The 19,818-nt window shown below is 39.3% G+C and overlaps 5 protein-coding genes across 6 annotated transcripts; 1 reads left to right on the top strand and 4 right to left on the bottom strand.

Moving 5' to 3' along the window:
- Positions 1–62: 62 nt before the first annotated feature.
- Positions 63–3,487, bottom strand: LOC111782973 (cysteine-rich receptor-like protein kinase 29). Its single transcript, XM_023663839.2, has 8 exons — positions 2,511–3,487; positions 2,298–2,423; positions 2,083–2,210; positions 1,687–1,897; positions 1,363–1,600; positions 1,136–1,289; positions 859–1,049; positions 63–313 (listed from the first exon to the last, which is right to left on the bottom strand). The coding sequence occupies exons 1-8, from the start codon at positions 3,337–3,339 to the stop codon at positions 196–198; spliced, it is 1,995 nt and encodes a 664-aa protein (XP_023519607.2). The 5' UTR covers positions 3,340–3,487; the 3' UTR covers positions 63–195.
- A 70-nt stretch (positions 3,488–3,557) lies between these two features.
- On the top strand, positions 3,558–6,286 carry LOC111782974 (cysteine-rich receptor-like protein kinase 26). 2 transcript variants are annotated; one of them, XR_002813248.2, is made up of 7 exons: positions 3,558–4,526; positions 4,602–4,733; positions 4,803–4,930; positions 5,010–5,220; positions 5,295–5,532; positions 5,641–5,780; positions 5,854–5,996. XR_002813248.2 is itself a non-coding variant. In XM_023663840.2 (7 exons), the coding sequence occupies exons 1-7, from the start codon at positions 3,692–3,694 to the stop codon at positions 6,097–6,099; spliced, it is 1,947 nt and encodes a 648-aa protein (XP_023519608.2). In that variant the 5' UTR covers positions 3,558–3,691; the 3' UTR covers positions 6,100–6,286. The 2 variants fall into 2 exon arrangements, 1 of the variants encoding a protein (XP_023519608.2); XM_023663840.2 differs by having other exon boundaries at positions 5,624–5,780; positions 5,854–6,286.
- Positions 6,287–6,969: 683 nt separating this feature from the next.
- On the bottom strand, positions 6,970–10,959 carry LOC111782977 (sulfite exporter TauE/SafE family protein 5). Its single transcript, XM_023663842.2, has 4 exons — positions 9,858–10,959; positions 8,223–8,357; positions 7,988–8,140; positions 6,970–7,396 (listed from the first exon to the last, which is right to left on the bottom strand). Exons 1-4 carry the CDS (start codon positions 10,641–10,643, stop codon positions 7,088–7,090), a joined length of 1,383 nt encoding a protein of 460 aa, XP_023519610.2. The 5' UTR covers positions 10,644–10,959; the 3' UTR covers positions 6,970–7,087.
- A 2,369-nt stretch (positions 10,960–13,328) lies between these two features.
- On the bottom strand, positions 13,329–16,103 carry LOC111783516 (cysteine-rich receptor-like protein kinase 6). Its single transcript, XM_023664445.2, has 7 exons — positions 15,245–16,103; positions 15,037–15,171; positions 14,807–14,934; positions 14,284–14,494; positions 13,928–14,165; positions 13,696–13,846; positions 13,329–13,613 (listed from the first exon to the last, which is right to left on the bottom strand). The coding sequence occupies exons 1-7, from the start codon at positions 16,101–16,103 to the stop codon at positions 13,329–13,331; spliced, it is 2,007 nt and encodes a 668-aa protein (XP_023520213.2).
- Positions 16,104–17,448: 1,345 nt separating this feature from the next.
- Positions 17,449–18,724, bottom strand: LOC147786373 (cysteine-rich repeat secretory protein 38-like). The gene is made up of 2 exons (XM_087120602.1): positions 17,698–18,724; positions 17,449–17,571 (listed from the first exon to the last, which is right to left on the bottom strand). Exons 1-2 carry the CDS (start codon positions 18,671–18,673, stop codon positions 17,510–17,512), a joined length of 1,038 nt encoding a protein of 345 aa, XP_086976728.1. The 5' UTR covers positions 18,674–18,724; the 3' UTR covers positions 17,449–17,509.
- Positions 18,725–19,818: the final 1,094 nt, after the last annotated feature.

Raw genomic sequence — 19,818 nt, 5'->3', positions numbered from 1 at the left:
ATATAATACACACATGACTGCCAGTGGTTTCATTTTTCAATCATTTGTGACTTGGAAAAGTCTAGCAAGAAGTTGAGTGGTTTCATTTCAATTTGGAGTCACTAGTTGCCATTGAAGACCAGTTGGAAGTTGCACCATTTTCAAGCCGTCACCTTTGACCCATTCTTAATCAACAAGTTCTCTAAAATAGACTAACTAACGTGGATATAACTCAGAAATGGACATGGAATTTAGACCTTGAGTTTCATTGTGACCTTGAGATTGTCCACGCATTCGAGAGGCAGCACTGTTGACGAAGAAGGCAGGTTGAGAGTGTTAGACGAACACGACTCTCCACAATGGTATGATATTGTCCACTTTGAGCATAAGCTCTCATGGCTTTGCTTTGGGCTTCCCAAAAGGCCTCATCCCAATGGAGTTAGCATTCCTCACTTATAAACCCATGATCATTCCCTAAATTAGTCGATGTGGGACTTCCATCATCCAACACCTCCCCTCGAACAAAGTGCGCCTCCCCTTAATCGAGGCTCGACTCCTTTGGAGTCTTAGTCATTTTTGACTGCCTTCGAGGAGGGGCTTGACTCCTTTTCTTTAGGAGTTCTTTGTTCGATATTTGAGGATTTGAGGATTTACCAATTTATTGGCACGACTAAGTTTAGGGCATGGCTCTGATACCATGTTAGACGAACACGACTCTCCACAATGGTATGATATTGTCCACTTTGAGCATAAGCTCTCATGGCTTTGCTTTGGGCTTCCCAAAAGGCCTCATCCCAATGGAGTTAGCATTCCTCACTTATAAACCCATGATCATTCCCTAAATTAGTCGATGTGGGACTTCCATCATCCAACAGAGAGGGCGTTGGCAAAGAGAAGGACCCATTGTTGAGCATGAGAAGCACAGTGCTCATCGTTGGCCTCGCACCTAAATTTGCTTGAACACATAACAATCCAATATGAATGCATCTCCCCATTTCCATTCTTGACCCATTTCTCAAGCAAGGATCAACAATATCTAAAGCATTCCCATTCCCCCAACTTCTCCATGCCTACAACAACACCAACATTTGACAGTCATCATTCATATGCATCTACTCACACTGACACTCAAATGAGCTTAACACTTGCTACTTACAAGGCTGACGAGACTTTCTTCGACCTCCTTGTTGGTTTGAGCTCGATTATTCTTTTGTCCACTCACTATCTCCAAGATTAGGACGCCAAAACTAAACACATCTGTCTTCACTGAGAAACGACCGTTCCATGCATACTCTGGAGCCATGTATCCACTAGCGATATAAACAAATTTCATTAGTATCTCCCTCAACAAATGAAATGTAGAATGTAGTTGCAGCTACTTACAAAGTGCCCATGATTCTTTTTGTATTTCCTTGTGTTTGATCATGATCGAATAGTTTCGCAGTGCCGAAATCTGAAATCTTAGCATTCATCTCTGCGTCTAATAAAATGTTACAAGCTTTGAGATCTCGATGAATAATTGTAAGTTGAGAGTCTTCGTGGAGATATACAAGTCCTCGAACAATGCCGTCTATGATACTATACCGAGTCTTCCAATCTAAACGCTCACGCTTTATGGGATCTGCATGAACATATTAACATCCGAAATTAGGATGATTGTTAGAGGTTTCCCAGAAATGAAGTAGGAGAAGCAGAGTGAAGTGTTACTAAATAGGAATTTCTCAAGGCTGGAGTTCTCTACAAACTCATATATGAGCAGCCTTTCATGATGTTTGAAGCAGAAACCCAAAAGCTGAACTAAATTCCGATGTTGAAGCTTTGCCACCAACAAGATTTCGTTCTTGAATTCCTCATCTCCTTGTTTTGAGCCCTGAAACAGTCGTTTCACAGCTATACTTCGTCCATTGGGAAGCCGACCCTGTCGATTAATTATATGAAATGGGTGCAATCGGATATCAAATACTCGTTAAAACTTGGGATGGTTAGGAACCACGACTCTCCACAATCGTATGATATTGTCCATTTTGAGCCTAAGCCTATTCTTTACCTATAAATTCAGGATCATTTCCTAAATTAGCTAACGTAGGATTCAACAAGGATTACCTTATAAACGACTCCAAATCCGCCTTTCCCGAGTTGATTTTCGTCGGAGAATCCATCGGTTGCGACTCTAATGGTGTCAAAATCGAACTGCAGAGACTCTGCATTTATAACTTCATCTTCAGGCAGATCTGTGGATTAAAAGTTTAAACAAACACAGCCATGAATCCTGTTGTGAAATGAAAATGGGGTATCAGCAAAAGGGGTTTTAGCTTTACTTTGAGCTGAATAGCTCCTTAGCTTTCTTCTCTTTAAGAAGATGCTGATGATGATAAGGGCGACAGCAGCTATGATAACCACAATGAGAGGCACAACAATGAAGACGACTATTCCAGATGAGTTTCCTGGAAATAAAAACAGGGCACTCTGTAATGAGTTAAGAGATAAAGAAAGAAAAAGAAGCGAATAGAACAGGATGAACTGTAAATTGCCTTGCGGAGTAGTAGTAGTAGTAGTTGTGTTTGGTAAATTAAGCGGTGGTGGCGCTGACTCCGGCCGATTCTGAATGAAGGGATCGATGTCAAATCTAATATTACAACTGGGTCTTCCAACTCTCCCGCCCATCTTCCCATCACAACAATCTCGAATTTGATCAATAGCACCAAGCAGGCAGTTGGTGCAATCATTGGCAGACAAATCAGGAGTGCACTGCACAGCCCCATAAATGGGCCAGTAATTGGGAATTTCGGCGTCTCCAGCGGCAAATTTCAGACGAGAATCACCCGCTGCAGCTTCAGAGGTGAGTTGCTCAAGCAAATTCCTGGCCGCCTGAGTGAACCGTTTTGGGTCTGAAGCATTACGAGGTCTCGAGGAAAAGACAGCAGGGGAAGGCTCCATGACGCCGAAGATGGAGCGGTCGGAGTAACGAAACATACACTCGTCGTACCATCCAATAGTCTCAATCTGGGTGGGACAGTTTTCTATGAGAAGGGTTATAGTGTTGTTGAGGCATGTTTGGCAATCGTCTGGCCCGACGTCTCCTCTGCACAGACCAATAGCATTAGCTTCGCGGTCATGGCCGTAAGAGAGGTTGTAGAAGCCGTAGTCGATTTGGCGGTGGGTGGTAAAGGTGGAGAGGAGGTGATCAAGATTGGCTTTGTAGGTACTGTTAGCGGTGTAGTTCCCTTGTTCATTTTGGCAATTATAGTATTCGAAATCTGACTGACTCGTTGCCATGCGTTGCCAAGTAATGGATACCAAGAAAATCACGAAACCCAGAAACAGGGAAGGTGAAGAACACAAGAATCTTGGCCAAACCATTGAGCTGCTTTCAAACAAAGTCGACTGACCTAAACTTGAGCTCCATTGATGAACTTATTTATTGTAAGAATTGGTTAGCAGGGAGTGAAATTCACGGCTTGGAAATGGTACCCCAGCTTCCGATCGGTCTTCATGGCCCACCCATACTCGTTTTGCCAGACTTTTCAAAGTCAATGATCCAGACAATGAAACCACTGGCTAAACAAGCAGCCTTACATTTTTTTATTCACCTTTAACCTCAAAATTTTAAATTTTATGTACTTTTGATTCATGAACCTTAAAAAATTCCTTCTCCCTCCATCGACGCTTGGCCTGGCCTCACGATTTCAAGGCTTTGTGGAGTAACAAAGCAATGGGTGGTTCAAGATTTATATGTTCCATTACTCTGAGTTTGTTGTTTTTGGCGCTGATTGGTTACCCTCTGGCATTTGCTCAGCCAAGATTGTTACACTTTATCTGCGTCGACGGAGGCAATAGCAACCATACAACTGATGGGGCTGCCTACAAAGCCAATCTAGAACAACTCCTCTCCACCTTCACCACCGACCATCAAATTGAGTATGGCTTTTACAACTTCTCTTACGGCGGCGAAAACAGAGCATACGCAATCGGACTCTGCAGGGGGGACATTTCGGCGGAGGCTTGCCGGAGATGCCTCAATAACTCCAGAGATATTCTCCTTACACGGTGTGAGACCCAGAAGGAAGCGCTTGGATGGTACGATGCCTGTATGCTCCGTTATTCCGACCGACCCATCTTGGGGTCCATGGAAGTTTCACCGCCCGCCTTTCTGTGGAACACGATGAACGCGTCAGATCCGGAAGGATTCACCCAGGCCGCCAGGAATCTGATAGTGAGTCTCATAGGCCCAACCTCGGCCGGCGACTCCCGTATGAAGTTTGCGGTGGGGAACGCAACGCTTCCAAATTTGCCCACAATTTACGGCTCAGCGCAGTGCACCCCAGATTTGTCTCCGCGGAAGTGCAACGAATGCTTGTCTGGGGCTCTGCCTCTAATCCAAGATTGCTGTGATGGAAAGCGAGGGGGTAGGGTTCTTAGACCCAGTTGTAATTTTCGATATGAGACCTACTCTTTCATTCAATCGCCGCTGCCGCCGCCGCCGCCCACCCTCTCACCCTTTCCACCGCCACCATCCCCTCCTCTTTTACTTAACAGAACTACCCACGGTAATGCTACTGCTCCCACTTCCCGGAAAATTGCTCTGTTCATCCCTCTTTACCCTGAACTGCTCTGTTTTTCAGGAAACAAAAGCAGCTACTCTGCAACTTGCATAGCTATCGTTGTGCCTATTGCTGCTGTTGCAGTTTTAGCACTAATGATCAGCATCTACATCTTTCTGAGAAAATGTTGGCCAAAACGCAGTGGAGAAAACTGTAAGCTAATCAAATTAGAACTATTTTTGTTTCATTTTGGAATACTGTTCTTATATTTCGCGCCGACAGGTCAAGCCGAGGAAGAAACTACGGCAGTGGGGTTCTTACAGTTCGATTTCAACACCATTAGAACAGCAACAGATGAATTTTCAGACGAAAACAAACTTGGGGAAGGTGGGTTTGGAGCTGTTTACAAGGTAATAATGAAAAGCTTTCATTTTTATCAGTAGCTCGCAGTCGCCGGCGATGAACTTTTTTGTCTCTGTCCATTAACAGGGGAAGCTTCCAAACAAACGAATCGTAGCAGTCAAACGGCTTTCTAAGGTTTCAGGGCAGGGAGATGATGAATTTAAGAACGAACTCCTTCTGTTATCTAAGCTTCATCATCGGAATTTAGTTAAGCTTTTGGGTTTCTCCTTCAAACAAAACGAAAAGCTTCTCATCTATGAGTTCTTACAGAATGGAAGCCTTGAAAAATTCATTTTCGGTACATAATTCTTCCTCAACTTTCAACATTTCTTCATTAAATTAACCTCTAATCACTAATCCTTTCATACCCAGATCCTCTCAAGCGCAAAACTTTGAATTGGGCAATGCGCTACAAAATCATACAAGACATCACTCGTGGACTTGTTTATCTTCACGAAGATTCTCGAATCAAAATTATTCATCGAGATCTAAAACCCAGTAATATTTTGTTGGATACAAACATGAATGCTAAAATTTCAGATTTTGGTACCGCAAGATTATTCGCATCTGAACAAACTCGAGATGATACGTCCGCAATAATCGGCACTTTGTAAGTAGTAAAGCTTTTATACGTGCAAGTTAACTTCGCTTTACATTAAATTTTCTACTACTGAGTCTCGACCTTGTTTGTGAAATTTAAGTGGATATATGGCTCCAGAATATGCAAGACACGGTCAATTCTCATCAAAGTCGGACGTGTTTAGCTTTGGTGTTCTAGTTTTAGAGATTGTGACTGGACGAAGAAATAACCAAGCCAATAGCTACAACGAGAATATCGAAGATCGTCTTATAAGCTCCGTAAGTATAGCGTATGAGAATTAACCATTAAATTCGTTTAGGAGTTGAACATGAATTGAGTTGGTGGATGCAGGCATGGAGAAACTGGAGGGAAGGAACAGCGTTGAACATTGTAGATCCTTGTGTTGAAATACGAAGTGAAATGATGAGGAATGAGGCGACAAGATGCATCCAGATTGGGTTACTCTGCATTCAAGAGAAGGTGTGTGAAAGGCCAACAATGGGTACCATCCTTCTCTTGCTTAACGGCGACTTGGCTGATTTTCCCACGCCATCGCAGCCTTCTTTCTTTATGAACACTAAGAGCCCCCCAAGCTAATAGCTCTTACTCTGTGGAATCATTGTCAACACTTAATAATCTTAAATTGATTTGTTTCGGGCTCGTTGTTTTAACGATCTTCTATCTTTATAATGTTTGGTGATCATTTGTATATGCAAACCATTGTGGTATAATTGACTTGACAAAAGTGTATATTCTAGTAGATATTGTCCGCTTTAGCTCGTTACATATCGTCGTTAGTTTCACGGTTTTTAAAATGTGTCTGTTAGGAAGAAGTTCTCACACCCTTGTAAGGGTAGGTTTCGTTCTTCTCTTTAATCGATGTGGGATCTCACAATTCACCTCCCTTGGAGACCCAACGTCTTCGCTAACACACCGCTCGGTATATAAATTCTGACGCTAATAGATATTGTCTGCTTTGTCTCATTACATATCGCCGTTAGTCTCACGATTTTTAGAACCGAGAGATTTCCATACCCTTAAAAGTTTTGTTCCACTCTTCAACCAATATAGTATCTCACAACATGACAATGATAATAACACTTGCTTGAATTATTGGAAGAACAAAATTCAAACACGATGATTTTTCTATTCGGACTCAAATTTCGATCAACCAACGTGAGATCTCACAACATGACAATGACGAGAACACTTGCTTGAATTATGTTTAGAAGAACAAAATTCAAACACGTTGATTTTTCTATTCATACTCAAATTTCGATCAACAAGTTGGAAGTATGACTAAGTGGCTAAAGGCATTGGTTTACAAGAAGATTGTATCACGGGTTTTCATCTACCTTCCCTCGCGGCACTGAGAAAAAGAACTTCTCGATTTTTCATTCAATATTCTAACGGTTTTCATAATCGAAGGAGTTGAATTGAAGCAGAATGAAAATTGAATTTGAAATATGAACAAAAATTAAAAAATTTGAACTCAAGCATTCTCCTATGTTACATTCACTCAGATTCTCTGTAACCATTAAATTAGGCAATGAACTGTGCATGAATGAAGAGAGAAGAAAACGTTTTAACAAGGAGATTTAAATCCCATAGGGTTTCCAGCAATGTAATCACTCAAAACATTGAGGGCACCAAATGTGGTCATCAAAACAGTACTCAAAGCCATCACTATACTAACTGAGAAGATGATGAGAGATGCCCTTCCATAGTCACGAATCCCCTTCTGAATCACTACCAACCCAAGCACCGAGGCAATGAAGCAGACGATCGCGAAGATCACTGCAATTTCAGCATGCTCCATTCCCAGCAGCAAATACTGGCAAGCTGACATTGTAGCCGAAAAGAACACCATGAAGGAGCAAGTTGCTGCCGTTTCCTGTATTTACAATTTTCAGGTATGAGCCTCATGGGCAATAATGATCTGAACCTTTGTAGAACTCTTTGTAGATATTGTCCGCTTTAGTCCGTGACGTATTGTAGTCAGCCCCACGGTTTAAAAACGCGTGTACTAAGTAGAGGTTTTCACACTCTTATAAGAAATGTTTCGTTTCCCTCACAATCCACCCCTTTGGAGGCCCAACGTCCGCATTGGCACACCGCCCGGTGTCTGGCTCTGATACCATTCGTAACAGCCAAAATGAACAATATCTACTGACGGTGGGTTTGGGTTGTTACAAATGGTATCAGAGCCAGCGAGGACGCTGGGCCCCAGGGGGTGGATTGTGAGATCCCACGTCGGTTAGAGATGAGAACGAGGCATTGCTGATAAGGATGTGGAAACCTCTTCCTAACAGACGCAACTTTAAAACCATGAAGCTGACGGTGATAAGACAACATCTGTTAGCGATGGGTTTGGGTTGTTACACTTATATCACAAAGTTGAAGCTTAGAGACTTATTAAACACTCTTTAAAGTTCAATAACCGATTAAATACAACAACAAAAGTTCGCGAGATGTAAGGACTTGCCTCAGGAACTATTCCAACTTGAAGAAGGAAAGGGCTTATAAGCATGCCACCGCCAATCCCAAACATGCCACCCAAAATCCCAGCTAAAAGTGCCATTACTGGGAAGATGAGTTTCTTTGATGGTTCAACTGCAGGCCGTGCTTCTTCTAGCTCCTATACAAGGAACAACAGAAAACATTAGCTTTTGTTCTAGCCTAGCAAACAGATATCATAGAACTAGCTTCATTCTTTGCACCTTCTGAGGGGAATCTTCAGGTTCAGGACCCTTCTGTTTGTGAAGAATCCAGAGAGTGAAAGCTATGGCCACTGGAACTTGGAGAGAAGAGATAACCCAGTAACCCGTTCCACACGTTTCTATCGGTAAAAGACCCTGCAAAAACAAGGATTTTACAATGACAAAGTATTCGAATTGCTCGAACGAAGAAAAGATCATATGGAGTAGAATTCACCGAGTTCGACATGATTTTTGAAGAGTTAAAAGGTAGCTTCATACTAATTGTTTGATTACTTAAGTACATAATCTAAAAGTGCAATTAAGAATATGTTGAAACAACACTTCAAAACGTTTCCCATAAAAGTACTTGTTCTTACTTTTAGCAGTGATTCCAAGGCAATCAAGGGTTGTTTGGAAGAGCTTATCTTTAAAAGGAAACTAAGGGTTGTGTGGAAGCTCTTTTGCTTAAAGTCAACGTAAGATCCAAGGATATAAAGTTTGTGGATGGAATGAAAAGGTACCAAAGGGAGTAGCAAATGGGACCAAGGGGTGGCATCATATATGCCCCAACAAAAAGTAAACAAGTTGCAGCATCACCTTTAGACTTTACTGTCACGCTCAAATTCGTGGCCAAATAAGACGTCGAATATGCGATAGTAAATGAGTAAAGATGACAAGACTCAAATTCAGTCAATGAAGAAGACTAAGAAGGGAATAAGTGCAAAATTTTAAATTGGGAATGAATACAATAGGATACAATACAAAAAGCTTGTAATATTGCTCGCTTTTGCTTGGTACATATCGCCGTCAGCCTCATAGTTTTAAAATGCTAGGGAGAGGTTTCTCACACCCTTATAAGGAGTGTTTCGTTCCCCCCTCCAACCGATGTGGGATCTCACGTCTACTAAGAAGAGGTTTCCCACACCTTTATAAGAAATGTTTCGTTCCCCTCTCCAACCGATGGTGGGATCTCACAAGTCTATTAGGGAGAGGTTTCCCACACCCTTCTAAGGAATATGTTTCGTTCCTCTCTCCAACATATGGTGGGATCTCACACGTCTATTAGGGAGAGGTTTCCCACACAAAGAATGTTTCGTTCACCACTCCAATCAATATGGGATTTTACAATTCGCCTCCCTAGGAAGCTATTCCCACACCCTTATAAGGAAGGCTCGTTCTCCTCTCCAACCAATGTGGGACCTCACAAAGTTACTTGCTTCTATAATGAACTGAAAACAACAAACTATTAATTCACTTGGAATCATAAGATCAAAAACCATGATACAAGGCAAACCTTAACCATGCCAGACAAATTTGACAGTTCATTTTCTATAGTGAAAAAGGGAGGATTTCTCATCTCATGAAAAACTCCAGGTTGATTTCAATAGTAGTCATTGAAAAGGCTGCACTTACAGATCTACATTAATACGAGACTCTGTCACTGGAGCAAACAATATAGCATACTAATAACTTAATGTCAAATTCACAAGTCAATAGCATTTTTCAATATATACTTCACACAATAATCAAGAACATGTCAGGATAATTCTATGTATTTAGAAGACACTCAAATCCTCTGATATTTCCCCAAACAAATGAACAGTTATGTTCTAATCAGACATAGAATCAATTAACATGAATAAGATAAATCCATACCTGTCCATCGCGGTTGCCACGAAGAAGATAAATAAGGTAGAAACAAGACCAGACAAGAACCAAGGCCCCTAACTTCATTGAAGGAAGCCTCAATCTGGGATCGTTCTGTGTAGGCAACAGAGGCTCTTCAAAAGCTATGGTTTCATTTTCATTCTCTAATGCATCTTCCAAATTAAACCCATTATTCCTATGCTCTTCTGTTTCCATTTTCCAATACACCATCCCACTTTTACATGTTTTCAAAGTCGACCAAGCAAGAAAAATGGCAAACAGAATAGTAGTAACCCACTCAGGAAACGCAAGGTTACATAAAACTCCAATACTCACTCCCAATAACATGCACGGTTCAGTCAAAAGAGCAATATCAAAGTTAATCAAACACTTCCCCTCTGATTTGGATCTTTTAGAGAACAAACTGTTAAATACATTCGCAATCGACCCTCCAGTGACCATAAAAGCCGAGAGACTAGACGCTGTTTTGAGGTCCACACCAGCCACAATCGTCAAAATAGGTATGTAAAGCCCACCGCCGCCAATCCCGCCGGCGCTGGATAAAGAAGCGGCGATAAAACAGAGAACTCCAGCAATCACAATGGGAGGCGAAAACGGAAACTGGGTTTGATGGAAATGGAGACGAAAACTCGTTTTCCATTGTTGGGTTTTGTTAAGAAAGTCATCAAACTCAATGAAATCGAAGAAGGGTTTAATTTGTTTGGCGTGAGAAACATTAATGGCAAGCGATAGAACCAAAAAGGCAACGGCAAACTGGGTCTGGGTGTTCCTCATTGTGCAATGATGAGAGGATGAACTAGAACCTGATTAACCTTATATAAGAGATAAGACAAGGGGCTCGAGAGTGTTCTGCTCTGTTCTGAGTAGTTCCCTCGCAATTTCTCACGCGGAAACGAAAAAGTAAGAAAACGGCTGAAAAAGATTCGATAGAATAATGGAGGGAAGCGATTAACTGAGAAGTTTGACGCCCACTTTAATGGTAGCCATCGATGAAGCCATTGATGGGTTATATAAGAAAATGAAATTTGAAGCAATTCGCTGCCTAACGTAATTAGAATATCCAAATGCTAAATCAAAGTTCTGTTCATCTTCTCGGATTTGGGTTTATTATATTCCTATTAAATTTATAGGATTTTTTGCGTTTTTTTTTTTTTTTTTTTTTTTTTTTTTTTTTTTTTTTTGCTCTTTTGATCTTATCTACGACACGTCACATAATATTTTTTATTCTATTTTGAATTTTGAGAAGAGATTTAAAGTATATTTATAAAATAAAAGTTTTTTTTTTTTTTTTGGATAAGACACGTGGAACTCAACAAGAGGAAGGATAATAAATAAATTAGAAGATTTTAACGGTTTTTTTAATAAATGAAGCATTTAATTAATTTAATATTTATTTAAAGTATTAAATTTAACATAAAGCAGTGAGGTATTTCCAGGTGGAGGAAATGGAGTGCCATCTCAGCCATGTGAAATTTGTCACATCATTTTGAACAGTACACGTGTCACTGCCACCAGACCCTAATACTGCCTAAAATTCTATTAAATCTATGGGTTTCTTTTTTTTTTTTTTTTTGATCGACGTGGTTTGGGCCTCTTCTATTCTAACTGCCACTTATTTAATATCATGCAAACTTTTCTATCAACATTTTGCCTAAAATATCAATGTTGATCTTTTCGAATTTAAATTATATACATAAGATATTTAATTCGAAATCTATTTAAATTAACGAATTAAAATTAAATCCCGTCCCCGCCGCACGGAGGATTCCCAATTTAGATCGAGGATGAGAGAGGGAGGAAGTAGGGAACATTTTTTTTGTTAGATAAATGAGTTCGGGGACGAGATTGTACTCTCTTTTCCCGTCTCTGCCACATTCACTTAATATAAATATATTTTGAATGACACGTGTTATTAATATTAAAATTTGAACTTTATTAAGATCTTTTTAATAAATATTATATTGCCTTAAAATAATTATTTTTATTAAAGAATAATAAACAGTGAAAAATTAATGGTCGAAAGTTCGATCTCTGCAGATTCCTCGAGTAATCCTTGCCAAAATAAATAAGAAATTTCGTAGGTATAGGAAATGAAATAATTGATATAAATGAAAACAAAGAAGACTTCTCTGCCTCTATTCCTGAGAGATCGATATTCATGATAGGTATATTGATGTTATCGACAAAAAAATATATATATATATTCATTTGATTTGATATATTCTCTGATCTTTTTGTGCAGTGATTCCTATAAAGTTGTTCTTTTATGATTGGCCTTTTCCATATTCCTTTTTTTAGTGTATTACATCATCAATCAAGAGAAGAAAAATAATCATTTTTGTTTAATTTAATGAGTGGATTTTGAAAGATCCCAACTTTACTGTTGCGGAAGATATATATCTAAAAAACACATATAAACTCACCTTAAACTATACACTCCCAAACAATATTTTTGGTTAGTATCCCTTTCGACTTAAATCTTATCTGTAATAGTTCGAGCTGAGTATTAGCAGATATTGTCCATTTTTTTTCTCATAACGTATTGTCGTCACCTTCTGTGAACCTTCTCTTCTAGGCTTTCACGTTACAATTCTGTCAAGGAGAGGTTTTCATACTCTTATAAAGAATGCTTCGTTTCTCTTCTAAAGAATGAATCTCGAATAAAAATAAATGGAATTTGAGGCAGTAGGATTGGTTTCCTCTGGCTTTAATCAGAATTTGATGTTTCTCAAACTGCTGTTTTGGGTGGTGGGATGAGAGGGCAGAGATATGGGATGATTGCGTGTAGTAGAGAGATAGCAGTGGGAGGGAGTGTGCTTAGTGCCTCAACTCTCAATTGGATACCCATCAGGACAACCACTGGGAGTCCACAAGGTTTTGGAAAGATATGGATTCATCTGCTTTTTGCGTTCTTCATGCTTCTCATCATCCTCTGTAAAGCTAACTAAAGTCAATATGAACATTCTGTTTATCTTTGTAACTTGGTGAGAATTTGCTGCTTTTTCTGCTTTTTCTTGTCATCACGTTTACGTGAGATCTAACATTCTTTCTCTCTCTAGCAGATGTGTTTTAAGATCGTGAGGCTGACGGCGATATGTAACAAGTCAAAACAAACAATATTTGTTATCGGTGAGCTTGAGTTGTTACAAATAGTATCAGAGCTAGGACATCGGACAGTGTGCCAGCGAGGATGTTGGCCCTAAGAGGAGTGGATTATGAAACCCCACATAAGTTAGAGAGGAGAACGAAACATTCTTTATAAAGACGTGGAAACTTCTCCTTTTAAAATAGTGAAGCTAACGGCGATACATAACATATCAAAGCAAGCAATATTACTTTGCTACCATATATATATATATATATATATTTGCAGCGTAGAAACAAGACAGTGTTTTGAAATTAATGAGGGCGTCGCTCAGTAACCGACGCTTCGTATATCGACTTACTTCGAGGCCGGTCTCATTCCATGTGTATGACATGGGAACCAGACCTGTGCTGTGAAGAAGACATGTCTGATGTGAGGCTCCTGCTCATGGAATCAGCTGGTGGAGAAAGAATTGGGAGAGTGATTGTGTCACTATTAAGCATGAGAAGAACAGTGTCCATAGTTGGCCTATCAGCTGAATCTTCTTGAGCACAAAGCAACCCAATATGAATACATTTCTTCATTTCACTAACTGACCCACTTCTCAAAATGGGATCTACAACATTCAAGGCTGTTCCTGCCCTCCAGTTCTTCCATGCCTACACCAATTCATTGAAATCAGCATTAGGTTTTTGATCAATGAAACCGAGTGTTGTAATTTCACGATATGTTTATACTCACGTAGCTTATAAGATCATGTATGTTATTTTCTTGACGGAAAGAGCTGTTTTTCTGACCGCTCACAATCTCCAAGACTAACACACCGAAGCTAAACACGTCCAACTTGTTTGAAAACTTTCCATACATTGCATACTCGGGAGCCATGTATCCCCTGAATTAGAGCATGAGAGTGAAGTTAACAACACTGAACGAATAATATGCTAATGAGTTTTTTTCGTGTATCAGTACTTACTGAGTTCCAACAATTCTACTTGTATCTCCTCGTGTTTGATCGGGTAGAAACAACCTTGCCATACCAAAATCTGAAATTTTTGGATTCATTTCTGCGTCTAACAAAATATTAGCAGGTTTGAGATCTCGATGAACGATTTTAATTTGAGAATCTTCGTGAAGATAAACAAGACCCCTAGCAACGCCTCCAATGATCTTGTAACGCGCATTCCAGTCCAAATCTTGACTTCTTAACGGATCTAAACATTAAAACAACGGGTTTTATTAGGCAGGACACAATGTACTAATGACTCGAGTTACTCGAACTCGAACTAAACAGACGTGAAGTACGCAAAGATTGAAGAAAAGAAACGTTACCAAATATGAATTTATCAAGACTTGAGTTCTTCACAAACTCAAACACTAAAAGCCTTTCGTGTTCGTGGAGACAGAAACCGAGAAGCCGAACTAAATTCCTGTGCTGTAGTTTAGCCACTAACAGGACTTCATTCTTGAACTCACTTTGTCCTTGCATGGAGTTCTGGGAGAGCCTTTTCACTGCTATATCTTGCCCATTGACAAGGCTTCCCTGTCAAAAGAATACACAAAACATAGTGAGTCCCGACACCGTAACAATCCAAGCTCACCACTAGCAAATATTGTCATCTTTGTGCTTTTCCTTTCGGGCTTCCTCTCAAGATTTTTAAAACGCGTCTACTAAGGTATAAACAATGTTTCTTTTCCCCTCCAACCGACGTAGGATCTCACAATCCACCCTTTTCAGGGTCCAACGAGAACACTGACACTCAATCTTCTCTCCAATCGATGTGGGATCTCATAGACGCTACGAATACCAATCAATCATTTTAATTCAATGCAAAAGCTAAATTTCCTCACAAACCTTGTAAACAGCTCCAAATCCACCTTGGCCAATAGTATTTGCTTCTGAGAAGTTATCGGTTGCAGTTCTTATAGTACTGATATCAAACACCAAAGTTTCCAGATCTGCAGTGTCATCCAGTTCTAAACCTGAAGAACAAGTGAATGTGTAAGTAGAACTCATTTCCAAGGTCTTACTTCAAAAAACACCACAAGAATTGAACTGTTTGCCCTTTTGGAATGGATTCTTACTTGCAATTCCATTAACACTTTGTTTTCTTGCTCTTAGAAACATGAAGATGCTGACAATTAATGCCACAAATACAAGAACCACAACCATTGGAACAACTATTATGATGACAGTCTTTAAGCTCTCGGACTCGTTTCCTGCAGAGATAAATGAATGTAAGACTTAACCATTGATATAAACAGACTAAAAAGTATGCAAAAAGAAAAGAACCTGCTGCATTGGTGGTTGTATTTGGTGAAAGGGAGGGAGGTGATGGCGGTGTCGGCGGCGGTCGGGGCGACTGGGAAACTCTCGAAACGGCTGTAGAGTTAAAGAAACTGACAATCTCATACCTGAGAAAACAATTGGGTCTAATAATTCTGGCTCCAATCTTCCCTGGACACCATGTTTGAACCACGCCAGCAACAACTTGCAAGCAATCAAGGCACTGTGCCTGTGAAATATCTGGCGTGCACTGCATCATCCCATAAACATTCAAATAATCCTCGTTCAAAGTGCTGACATTCCCAGCAGCAAATTTGAGCTTAGAATCCCCTGAAGCAGCCTCCTTTGCGAGGTCCGCCAGCAGCCCCTGCACCACCAGGCTGAACCCTTGCAGGTCCACCGCATCTTGAATGTTCCACATCCAAAAAGCAGGAGTGTCTCGCAAAACCCCAACAATCCGTCGATCCGAATAGCGAAACATGCAATTGGGGTACCAAATTACAGCTTCCTTTTGATTGGGACATTGTTCGGGAAGGTCCAAAACAGAGTCGCTGATGCAACTGCGACAGAGCTCTGGGTTAAGGTCTCCTCTGCAGAGGGCGATGGCATTGACTCGGTCGGGGCTTTGTCCATAGGAGGTGTTGAGGAAGCCTTGGTCGAGGCGGTTGTCGGTCGGGAGGGAAGAGAGGATGTGGTGGAGATTGGCTCTGTAGGTGCTGTTGGCTGTGTAATTGCCATTGTCGCTTGAACAACTGATACTTGGCTGAGCAGCTGCAGGGCTGCTGCTGCTGCTGATGATGATGATGATGGAAAAGAGAAGGGTTGAATGGAACATGGCTGCCGTGCCGCCATTGGTGAAGGTCATGACCGGATTATATAACGAGAAAAACTGAAATTTTGACTCTTGACCATTGATGATTTCTTGATGATAATTTTGGTCAATTTAAATACCCATTAGTCTATTTTAAGAACATTTTTATGTATTTAAACAATGTTGCTGTGTCTCGAAGAACACGATTTCTCTTTGGTCAAACTATGTTTTTTATTCCAATCATATAATTTTTTGTAACATAATATTATATTGTTTGTGAGGGGAACTTTTTTAATATACTGCAAATATGTCTTGGTTGGAATGTTATGAAAATAATGGATTAAATATTGAATTGAAACATTATACCTTGTAATTTTTTGCATTTTGGTCACTACAAGCTAGTTTTGGGTCTTACTCGTAGTCGTTATCGATTTATGTGGGTCTCAACTTAAGAGGTTGTTATTGTTTTGTTGATAGATTGCTCTATTGAGAGGTTGTAACCACTGACAATGCAATGAAATCCACTGTGGATGAACAATCAACTCCCAATAGAAATACCCACGTTGATTGGAACCTTTAGAAATTGAACCCACGTCCCAAGTTTAAGTAGAGACAAACTAGATCAGCGTGGCCAACAAGTTCATATACTCAATACGTAATACTTGAAATTTATGATCATTGTTGAACACCTATCGTCGAGATTTCAACTGATTTTAGGTGAAATTCATGCAAAGCTTAAGCGACCTATAATTTTAGTCGAGATCTAGAACTTCAACCAACTCGAATCGTTCATCTATTATAGGTCTCATTATGGAAAGGTGTCATATATGTGTGTGGAGTAGAGATATCTACCTCGCAAGACAGTCGCAAGACAGGGACAGGGAAGCCTTCCCCATCCCCATTCCATCCTCATCTCTTCCAATTCTCCATTTATTTTTGTAATATTCAGGGAGGAGATTCATTATAGAAAAGAGAATTTTTTTCCACATTATTATTTTTCTAAAATATAATTATTTTAAAGTTTTCATTTTTTTAATATAATTTTATTTAAAAAAAAGTGGTAAAATAATAAATTAATATATTTCATAAGAAAATAAATATGTAAATGTAATGTTCTATAATATAATATAATTTCTAAAAAAATGAATATTTTAATACTACCATATAAATTTTAATAATTAAATATTATAATTAGAATTCTAAAACTAGTCAATTTAATTTTTTAATACAATGAAATATATATATATATATATATATCAAAAATATATTTATATTAAGCGGACTAAACTTAACACGTGTCAACAAAAAAAATTGAGCATAAACAAAAATAAATATGGTAAACTTGTATATTAAACATAAAATAAATACAAACCACCGCATAATTAAGTATTACAAGTAATTCAGTCAAATAAAATCTCTCCCACAATAATTTTATTTATTTTAAGGCTAGACGTCAAAAATTACAAACTCCGCAGAAGAAAGCCTATGCCCATCACCATACCCACCGTCGCTCTCCCTTTTCCTGTCCCAACAAACAAAACAGACAACCTTTATGTCAAACTTTTGTGGGTAATTAATCAAAACAATAAACTCAACACTTAAGTTCGATTATGAAGAATTGAGTGTGTATGTAAATAATATATATAACCTGAAAGCAGAGGAGGAGAGGCTGTAGAGGGTGCCGGAGCGGGAGGGGAGGAGGACAACGGAGGAGGCGGAGCTGACATAGAATCCGTCGGAGGGGAGGGAGGCTCAGACGTTGGAGGGTTGGAATCGGGAGAAGATTCCGGCGGCGGAGGCAGAGCAGGGGCAGAAGCAGGGGCAGAAGCAGGGGCAGAAGCAGGGGCAGAAGCAGGGGGTGTGGAAATAGCATTAGAGGGGGAAACGCCGCCGTAAAAAGGATAAAGCTCGTAACGAATCATACAACTGGGAGACAAGACTCTCCCACCCTTTTTACCGCTGCAACAACCAGGGTAATTTTGAAGAGCGCCTCTCAAGCATTTCCCACAATTAGAAGTGGACAAATCCCCTGTACACTGAGCCAGCGTGTAAACAATCGCGTCTTTGAAATTCGCTTCCTTGGTCGCAAATTTCAACGCCCCTTTCACCGAAGAAGCATTAGCAACCGTATGGTTCAACGCAGAGCCCACAATCCGATCAAACCCACTTTCATCCTCCTCAATCGCATTGTTATTAATCAAAATCAACATCGGCCGTTCAGCCACGATGGAAAAGAAAGACTCATTGGAATATCGCAAAAAGCACTCGTCCAACCAAATAACCGCCTCTACGCTACGAGGGCAGTAGCTCTGCGTGGAATTGGCAGTGGCCGTGGCCACGCACTGTCGGCAGGCGGTGGCGTTGAGATCCCCACGGCACTGGAAGTCGCCGTAGACAGCGGTGGAATTAGGAGATTTCTGTCGGCCTACGGAAGAATTGTGATAGAAATTGTGAGAAGCATTGGAGGAGAGAGTGGAAGAGAGGGTTTGAAGATTGGAAAGGAAGGTGGAGTTGGGTGAGAAGGTGGCGTTGGAGCAGTAACGGAAGGGGTCTGGATAAAACTCTGCGCTTCCATGGATGGGGAAGCTGAGGAGGAAGGAAAGAAACACCACAAAATTCAGCATCTTAACCAATTTTATTCCTTAGCCTCTTCATTTTGCGTTAGTATTTAACAACTTCAAATCCCCAATTTTTTAATTTTACTTTTGTGTTTTTTTGTTTTTTTTTTTAATAAATAAATAAGTAATAAATAGAGAGTTGTGGTCCCCACTTGAAGTCAACGAAGGGACAGGGTCAAGTCAATGATCAGGTCAATGTTCTTCCGGGTGAGTCTTTCTGCCCCTTTTTCTACGATTCATTCAATAAAGAGAAAGAAAAGTAACGATAATTAAACCAATAATGATGAATAATTGACCTTATGTCACATTAATATATTTATCCACATTTTCTGCCTGGATTTCTGAATTTCTGGTATGTATTTATATAATGACTTTTCTCTCGTCAAATTCATTATTATTATTATTATTATTATTATTATTATTATTATTATTATTATTATTATTATTATTATTATGTAAATACACCCTAAATATTTAAGATAATTATTCAACATTTTTAGTTTAATTATCGTCTTCTTTAATTAAATCAAAAAGAAAATTTAAATATTAAACATTGACAGATCATAACACTATCAATATTAAATTTGTAGTTTACCTACTTAAATTTGAGAAGAAATGAATATCGGAGTGAAAATAGAAGAGAACAAAACAGGGGCGCAAGACGAATATAATTATATATATATATATATATATATATATATATCAAAACCTCTGTAATTTAGTAAATTATTGTAAGTTTAAATTCCTAAAAATTTTAAAAAAAAAAATTAGTTGACAATTATTCTGAAATTAAAATTAAAATGAATAAATATGAGGTCAAGTCAATGGCCAAATTAATTCTTGGTAGTGTCGGTTGTCTATGTTTTAGTACCCGACAAGATAAGAAAAAAGAAAAATTCATAAATTCAAACCTTGATTTTCCACGTCTTTTTAATAAACAAAGAAAAGTAATTAAAAAACGATAATTAAACCATAAATGCGGAATAATTGAGCTTATGTCCTTTTAACTTCTCCTTTTCACATTAACATCCCCTAACGTTTAGGGTTTTTTTTTTCCCTTATGTGACAATATTTTTATACTCATTTTTAAATCTTATCATCTTATCCTCTAAATATTATAATTTGAAAAGATTAAGCTAAAAAAAAATTAA

This window comes from Cucurbita pepo, chromosome 20 (assembly GCF_057944985.1).
Source record: "Cucurbita pepo subsp. pepo isolate OVF chromosome 20, ASM5794498v1, whole genome shotgun sequence".
Lineage (NCBI taxonomy): Eukaryota > Viridiplantae > Streptophyta > Magnoliopsida > Cucurbitales > Cucurbitaceae > Cucurbita > Cucurbita pepo.
The sequence above is the reverse complement of the archived record's forward strand: the minus strand, read 5'-3'. Positions and strand labels throughout refer to the sequence as shown.